The 9440-nt window shown below is 40.3% G+C and overlaps 1 protein-coding gene across 1 annotated transcript; it reads right to left on the bottom strand.

Annotated features, from left to right (window-relative positions):
- Nucleotides 1-221: 221 nt before the first annotated feature.
- Nucleotides 222-5444, bottom strand: foxg1b (forkhead box G1b). The gene has a single exon (XM_065959748.1). It carries the CDS (start codon nucleotides 4784-4786, stop codon nucleotides 3557-3559), a length of 1230 nt encoding a protein of 409 aa, XP_065815820.1. The 5' UTR covers nucleotides 4787-5444; the 3' UTR covers nucleotides 222-3556.
- Between the last annotated feature and the right edge of the window lie 3996 nt (nucleotides 5445-9440).

The raw sequence follows: 9440 nt of genomic DNA, 5'->3' as shown, positions 1-9440 counted from the left end.
AAACAAACCTGAATTGAATGGACGAGGCCCTTACAATAAGAGGTAACAGTATTTATGTCCTGCACATGAAGGGATAAAATACTGTCAAAGGCTGATGTAAAAATAAAAAGTAAATAAATAAATACTGGACCTCTAATCTGCATGGGTTTGAATTTTGAACATCATGTTAAACAGTGCAGTGAGCCACATTTTATGTACACATCATCAGGCAGAAACTCTGCTTTGGGTTATTTCATCCTTTTAATCGACTTTAGTTTCTCTGAAAATAAAACAGACGGACAGTAACGAAACAGACAGTACAGACTTCATACAAGTGAACGCACACTAGTGCCAACAAAATTTAAACAAAGTTACCCTTCCAAACATTTTTTCTTTTCTTTTTCTTTTTTTTACAAAAATCCAAATGGAAAAAAAAGTGACAGATTTAAAAAACACTGAGCCTGGATCAGTCTGCTTCTTGTTGGTGCTGTTTGGGTAATTTTAGAATCGGAACATTTAAATATGATTTCAATTAAATGTGCCTCAGTCAGACCCGCTGGACTGTGTGTGCTTCATGTTGATAATAATGTGCTTCTTTCTCTACTGGTTGACCCAGTGTCATCATGTGTTTTAGCTTTGTGTGTGTGTGTGTGGGGGGGGGGGGGGGAGTGTTGACAAGGTCAGCCTCATTTTGGGCTTCAGGAGGATTTTATTTAGGTCAGAGGTTATATAAGTTTTTTGTTAGTCCTACACTGTAAAAACATAACCTATTAAAAACAGTGGGAGAAAACGACCAATCAGGAGCCTCTGTTTTGCTGAAAAACAGGAAGTAGGCTTTTCATTTTCAAAATCCTTTACTTGAATACATTTAAATTAAATCCAATGAGCAGATATTTTAGTGTTAAGATGATTTGTTTTATTAATCATCCATTATCAGGTGTTTTTTAAATAGTAAACAATTCAATGCTAATTCAAACTTGACTGTAGCCTTCACCGTGGATCCAAATTTCTTTATTTAACGCTTTTATTCCATTTAAACTGTAATCCATATTCTAAAAAAATGCTGTATTCAAAAAATTGTCACCGTATCTATAGCTTCTTGTTCTCATCGGGAGCTTTTGTTTGGTTTATTTTTGCAAAGACAACATTTGTGTGATCCGGATTGTGTTGCAGAGCACTGACAGCACAGACTTGAGATCTGAGGAGGATGGACAAATCAATACCAATACCAGCGATCAATACTTTGACAGTCCAACATAAAATAAAATGCTTTTCAAAAGACGACTCAAAATGCTCATACAGTCGCACAACTCAGCATTTTGTCCATTTTATTTGATGTTTTTTGCCCTTCTTGTCACGATGATGATTTGAGGAGAATTCAAAAAAGTTCTTTCTTAATCACATTTTTTATCTTAAACGGGTGAATAAAGATCTGGGCACCATGAACTGTACAAAATATTATTAATTAAGGATTTTCTTCTTCAGGTCAAATTACCATAAAAAAAAAACTTGATTGTGGTGAAAAGACATCTAGGTGTTTAAAAAAAGAAATTCAATGTTCATAAATTTTTCTAATTTAAGTAAAACGTCTGGTTGTAAAATTCTGGGTTTCAAATAAGAGAACAATCTGCATGAGGAATGTTGCAGAAACAACTTTTTAAAGAATATTTTCCTAAAACATGAACAAAATTATTTAACATTATTTTACCTGTGATTTTCTTGAAATAAACACTTCCTAGTTGTTTTATCACCTTAACCGCGGTGTCGGTCTTATGGCCATCAAAAATTGATATCGGTATCAGGTTTAAAATGGCGGCACATCGTCACCTGCTGAGATCAGCTGATATATGTTTAAGATGCCCTTGAATCCTCTTACGAAGCTTTAAATTCCCAATAAATAAAAATAAATAAAGTCATTAATTGCACATTATTGCAGTTAGCTGTAAACCTTGGTGTGCTCATTATTATTATGCCTATTATTTAGCCTTTATTTTTGTCATCTTTATAGAAAACGGGTTAATATTCCAGCTCCTCTGAATCCTAAATACTTTTATCTAATAAACAAGCAGTCATCCAATTGTTAAAAAAAATGGTCTACTTGACAATTGGGTAATTTGAAAAAGATGGCCGTGAGATGCGATGACGTGAAGTTTACTTGTTTTGTGTCAACCCTCTATTTTCAGTCTTAATACCCTACAGCCTCAATTTAACTAAAAAAATATATATATTTCCAAACCATAGTTCCATGTAAGAGACGCACGGTTTTTCCCTTAAATCCACGGCAGTTTTGTTTGTGTATTTGCGTTTGCATGTTTCTCTATGTTTGTGTCGTATGTTTATGTGTTTATGTGTAATGCAGGGCCTGTTGGTCTACTAGGAGCAACTCGGGATTTTTCCCATTTAACAGAAAAAAAAAACTGCTCCATGTGCAGAGGCCTCTACCCTCTGCGCTCCAGCGCTCACTGACTAACTTTAAAAACCAGAGCGGCTCAGCGGGCCATAGAATTGAGGCGGATAAAGTTTTTTCAATTTCTTTTTTCCTAAGATTATCAGGCGTGTTTGTTTGGCCTTTGCGCACATGCGCAGGAGGTTTTACGTTCGTACAGGCCTGTAATCACACATACACACACTCACACACAAACGTGCACACGTAGGCCGTTACAGACATAATACCACTGTGTTAAAAAAAAGACAATTGGGGCTCTATGAAGAACAAAAAACACACAAAATGTCATTTTACAGCTCGTCGTTTTTGCATAATTCTTCACATGAAGAGTTCAATTCCAAGTACTTTAATATCCGTGTATTTATTAGCCTTGTAGCTTAACTACAGGTCCGCCATGTTTGAATTTAAGCTTAATTTAAGGATATTTTGAAAGGAAACTCTTCACAGAGAGAAGTTCTGATAGCATCATCATCATCATCATCATCATCATTAGGCCTGCCCGGGGTCAAACCTGAGTAGAGATATGATTTGTAGGCTTATTTTTCCTCTCAATCCCCCCCTGATTGTATATGCTGATCTAAGGCTTCATTAATTCATTATTAACTTTTTCCTACCAAGAAAAAGCTTTGATTGTCTTTTTTTTCTCATTGATTGTCTTTAAATTCATAAATAATTATTAACCCTGTATGACTTATTTCACCCCCTCCCCATTATCGTCAATACTGATGAGTATACACTGACAAATAGAATTTAAATACATTGTACAATAAATACAAAACATAAATAAAAGACTCAAAGAATGAACTGAAAATCTTTGTACAAGATATAAATAGCATGAAATATAGTTAAGTGTTACCTTTGGCAAGTCTAGTTACAGTTGTACAACCCGCGGGTAACAAAGTTTGTCCCTTTTTCAGTAAAATGCGAAAAAACAAAAACAAAACAATACACCCGTTGCTCTTCGGGGAAGAATATGGCCAAAAGTTTCACTTCATATATATTTTTTTGCAATCCATGTTTGATATTTACCACTTATTATTCGCCCTTAGCATGACGTCTTGTGCGTCCTCGTCCCGGTGCCATCCATGGAGAGGTGATGGTGTATTCGGGAGAGGGAGGGAGGAGTTCAGTTTAGGAAAGCGTTTGGGGGTATACCCTCTTTTGATGGGACAGCATCCCAGGGAACCCCGCGGACACACCCGGGGAGAAGGCCGGTAAGGAGCTGTTTCTAAGGGAGTCTGTTAGCAAGGATTGCGGAGAGCTGCTGGGCGCCAAGCCGCCGAACCCCGACGCGCTGTGCTGAAGGTGCGACGGAGGTCCCCCTCCCGGTGGCCCCTGATTCGCTGCAGCAGCGTGTTGGCTTCCTGAGACAAAATACCCGGCAGCCTGTCCGGAGAGAAGCCCGACTGGCGACGTGTTCATACCGTAACTGTTCGACAAACCCAGCGCCCCGGCGGCAGACCCGCCAAGGATGGAGCGCCCCAGGTCCCCGTTACTCAGCTGCTCCACGGCGGGAAGAAGTGACCCGTAGCCCGCAGCCTGGTTCAAAAACCCGGGAGAGGAGCCGTTGTAGTGTGGGTGATGGTGGTGGTGGTGAAGAGAGAGAAAAGGAGAAATCTGCCAGTAGAGCGGGTTGTTCGCCCGCTCGTTAATCCCCAAACCGAGAGGAGCGAAGCGCAGTCCGCGCTTCATCGCCAGCTTGCCCCTGGAGGTGGCTGAGCGCCGCCGGAGTTTCCCGGTAGTCCCCCCAATGAAAACGTCATCACTGCTCGGGTCAAGCATCCAGTAGTTCCCCTTCCCCGGGTCGTCATAGTGCCGAGGGACCTTGACGAAACACTTATTGAGACTCAGGTTGTGTCGGATGGAGTTCTGCCAGCCCTGCTTGTGCTCTCGGTAGTACGGGAAGTTTTTCATGATGAACTCATAGATGCCGTTTAGCGTGAGCCGCTTTTCGGGGCTCTGCCGAATTGCCATCATGATAAGAGCGTTGTAGCTGAACGGAGGCTTGTCATATTTCCCGTTTTTACCATTATTACCGTTAGTATTCTGCTCTGATGTCGCCTTAGTGCCATCCCCTCCTCCGCCTCCCCCTCCACCCTCCTCCTCCTCTTCCCCCTGCTCCTCCTTGCCGGGTTTCACCGGGTCCAGAGACACCGCTGTGGAGTCCACCTCCGGAATATCCAGTGACTTGTCAGAGTCGGAGCCCGGCGAAGGAGAGAGCGTCCCGGGGATGCCGGCGACCGCAGCGGCGGCGGCAGCAACGACTGAGTCCGGTCTGTCGCACTTAGAAGGCAGCAGGAGGCTCTTAATGCTGAAGGAGGATGACCGGTGGACGGTCGGTGGGTCTTTAACATCCTCCATGCCCGGTGGCGGGTTTCCCAAAAACGAGGAATAAATAATAATTAAAAAAATAACAACTACAACTCCAAGCTCGTCCACCTCCGTTGTCCTGTCAGGAAACGAAAGAGAGACGGAGAGGAGAGAGAAAGGAGGGTCAGGATGAGAGATGCATGGATAGAGGAGTGGAGAGAGATACCAGAAACAGACAGAGAGAAAGAGAGAGAGAGGGGGGAGAGCGAGAGAGCGTGGCTTGGATGAGGAGAAATTAGTAATTAAGGAGGTTCCGACTCGCGGCTACATCACGGAGAGGAGGAGCTTCTCCAACTTGGTGGTTTTGTCAATAAATCCTCTTTTCTGCTTCTTCCTTTCCGTCCTCCCGTCTTCAAACAGAGACCTTTAATGTTTCCAACAACACAAACCTGTCATTTTTAGCCGTCCTCTTTAATCGGTAACTACGCGCGTGCACCTTTCCCTAAATTTGTAGGAGTAATTGTTCCGTGCGTCACGCAGGCTATCCTCTATGCATGTGTGCGTAAAATCCCATTCTGAGTCTGTGCGTAAAAGCGCACGTCTGTCTGAGTGTGTGCGCGCCCGTGCTTGTGCGTAAAAGCTCACATGCAGGCAGCGAGGGCAGTCAGCCTCCCCGGCTTTGTTTTCTCAACGACAGTAATAGTTTGAATTCATGTCGGCAAACACTGCGCGTGCACGCTGTTTGCGTCCGTCCGTCTGTGTGTGTGTGTGTGTGTGTGTGTGTGTGTGTGTGTGTGTGTGTGTGTGTGTGTGTGTGTGCGCGCTTTATACGGGGAGAGATGGGGGAGGAGGTCGGAGGAGGAACTGAGCGCGCCGCTATTGTCTACTAATAAAATCATTGTGCCGGCAAACACAGACTCACACACACACACACACACACACACACACACACACACACAGAGGATGCAGGTCTGATGCTGTAACCAGAGCGTCTCCTGTTGGTAGCAGACAGTACTGCACCAAAAGTAGACCTTTTAACATCTGAAAAGTAATAATTATTTTAATTGGTTACTAATACGACTACTATTACTAATAATAATTTCAATAATAATAGTAGTTGTATTGAGGCTTATTATCTTCAATTGCTTTCCAGTACATACAGTCAAATATTCTGTTTATGTTTCTTTAGTTTGTTTTTACTGAAGCTTAATTGTGTTTAAAAAGAGACCAACCCCTAATGATTTTCCAAAAATAATTTATTTTTTTAAATTTGAATCAAGTAAATAGGCTATTTTCATCCAGAATTATATTTCTGGATTTATGATCTCATGACTAATGTTTTGGTATCAAGCTCTGAAAAGATAAGAAAATAATAATTGTGCTTTAATAATTTTGAGCACATTTGTCACCAAATGTACATTATCAGTGTATTGCTGTGTTCTTTTAACATAAAAAGAAATCCCACTTAAAAGCCTGGTGCATAGGGAATTTTGAGATAGGCCAAACAAAATAAACAAACTGCATATCTAGAGATTTGAAACAAGTTATAAAAATGCTCTTGTTCTACCAATTAAATCCGCAGGTCTGTTGATTTCTTAACATTGACTAATATAAACCTTTTCTCTTTCCAAATTGAATTTAACCTTTTAGATGAAAGACTGATTGACAGACGCGCTGTGTGAAGACGAAATGTGATTAACAACTATGCGCGCACTACAGGCCATAACCATCAACACGTGATTCTTAAAAGCTATATGAATCTATGCGATCACTTTCACTGATTCATTGACCGCTAATTGTTTACGCTCATTTCAGTTCATCCATCACTTGTTAAATGCACCGCCCGGCAAGTTTGTGAAGTGACACAAATCAAGGCGAGGGCGCGTGACCAGTCTGTGAATCATGTAGATATTTTGAGCGTCATGGTCAAACATGCTTCAAAACGAAGAAAGTTTGAACATTTCATTTTCAGGAAGAGGAGTTAACGGCGTCCTGTATGAGGTAAGCCTGTATGCGCGTTTGTGTTTCTGCAGCACGTGGTGTTTAGTTTTTGTCTGACATGATGAGGTTTATCTCTGCTGCAGGTTGTGTACCAATAGTTCAGCGTGTTTTTGCATTGTGTTCTGTAAGCTGTATGATTGAATGGGTTAAAAGCGCTTGTTGCCTTCATTCAGTAATCAAACATTTTATTGACATCTTACAATGGTACATGTAGAGAAACTGATCACCAAAATATGAAATGAAGCTACGCGGAAGTTTCAACAGATTTGAGGTTTGGAATAATTCAAAACCATGATAGGAACCTCAAACTAATTTACTAAAGGCCTTTTAACTTATTATGAACACCGGGACCCTCTTAGAGATCCGTGTTTATGGTCATGTAATAAGGCTCCATATAGAGGTCTTTAACTCTAGCACTTTATTGTGCTTCCATGCTGCATGTGGCACATCACAAACCACAGTAAGCCTGCAGCTCTCTGGGCCCCTGGAGGTTTGCCCAGTTTATAATCCAGATATGGTTCTGCAGCCTGCTGGGGAGCCACAGTATTAATAGCACTTGTTTAACTAATAAATTACCAAATTCTTCCAAACATGACATTTAAAATACTGTTTAGACAGAAGTCACATCTCATCATATACACAAACCAGAGTTTTTCTTTCTTATTTTATTACTTTTCAATTTCATAAAGAGCATAATCCAGAGGTGCTTGACAAGACAGCTGCCTCAAGTTAACTTTGTGATGGCTTTATTGAAATAAAACACACCTGAGTTGACTTTTCAATACATTCCAGCTTCAACCTCAAATGTTAAAAACAAAACTGATTCCCTGTCCTGTTGATTTTTTTCTTAAAAAGAAAATAATTTTAAACATAAAAATGACATTTTTGGGTCTTGTTATACCGTTAAAAAAAGGCATATATACTTGTCACAATGACTTGGAATCCCAAGTGATGTGAAATAAGTGAGAGGTACTCACTAAAGGTGCTTGGCTGAATATTATTACTAATGTGCAGTCACATTTGCACCTAATCACTCCTCAAAGTGGGCCAATTATTTTCATGTTAATTTGTGATTTTTTAAAACAGAATCTCTTAACTCTTATGAAACTGGAAAAATACTAACATAAATTACAAGGAGAAAGTGATGAGTCAATTTATTCATATGATTATGATTACTAAAAACAAATTTTCTCTTATTTTTGAGAAGATTTTCTATTTAACTTCTCGACACATCCATATCAGTCAAAATAATTAATATCTGTCAAAACGTCACTAATCAAAACGTTTTAATGTGGCATTCCTCAAAATTCTTAAAATATAGTCCTTTAAATGTAGTCTGGTCCTTTAAATGTAGGCTAGATATTCATTTTGGATTTATTTTAATATTTCAAAGAACACATTTTAGAGACTAAACTCACTGACACCAACAGGACGCTCTGATCACTGTTTGTTTACACTAACTGCAGATTTTGTATGACAACAGAGCTGAAATCCAGATTATGCTCTCTCTCTCTCCTTTTCACTCACACACAGACTGACTGACAGACACACACACACACACACACACACACACACACACACACACACACACACACACACACACACACACACACACACACACACACACACACACACACACACACACAGACAGATACACACAGGTCTGCCTCCTCCAATCTGCTGTGTGAAATCTCAGCTGTGATTTTGAGCCAGATGGTGTTTCTGTTTAACTGGATCTGAACCTCCAACAAAGGCTACGTTCACAGGCATGAATGCACTGGCTACTATACACACACACACACACACACACACACACACACACACACACACACACACACACACACACACACACACACACACACACACACACACACACACACACACACACACACACACACACAGAAATTCACATTTCCTACCTACATTTCCCCAAGTAGTGATGACATGCTTGATGGACAAAGTCAGTGTGTTAAAACGGCTGCTTTAAGGAGAGCTGTCGTGTGTCAACCACTTCAGTCTTTTCATTTGCTTTCTGTGTTAATGCCTTAAGTATTGATCACAGTTTGTTCTAAATGTTTATACTACTTATGTGCTCTTACATTAATGATAATGAGCTTAACCTCTTTCAATAAGGTAAGCAGTCTGTCGGCTTGCAACGTAGGGGGAAATTCTATTTATCTTCATTACCTGCTTATCCTTTGCAGGGTCGTGACTCGTAGGTGGGGGGGCCTTGGGCCCATTTGGCTAGGGGACAGGCAGGGGTCAGCTTGGACTTGATAGGACTAACACACAGGTAGAAAAAACACATTTACACATTACACATTTACACATTTACACAATATAAGGGAGTATTCAGGCTAAGAAAAGACAATGATTGAATTGAAATGTATTGCCTCATTTACCTCCCAGGACGTCTGGTTGGATAGCAGATGAGGAGTTGAAAGAATAGAGTGTTTAATATTATATAGAACTCTGTGGAGAAAAAATAGCTTACATCTCATCTGATACATTACCGCAGAGAACATTTCGAATTTCATTTTTTTGGTCTTACTCACTAGTTGCAAGTCTTTTTCAACACAGCATAATTTTCATGTTGAAAATCAAATATAGATTTATGACCTTTATTTAAACAGGGGATAGCCAATTGAGAGCAGAACTCTCTTTTGCAATGATGCCCTGTAATAACATTTAAACATAAATACAT

Source organism: Labrus bergylta, chromosome 10 (assembly GCF_963930695.1).
Source record: "Labrus bergylta chromosome 10, fLabBer1.1, whole genome shotgun sequence".
Classification (NCBI taxonomy): Eukaryota; Metazoa; Chordata; class Actinopteri; order Labriformes; family Labridae; genus Labrus; species Labrus bergylta.
This window is presented reverse-complemented; position numbering and strand designations above follow the sequence as displayed.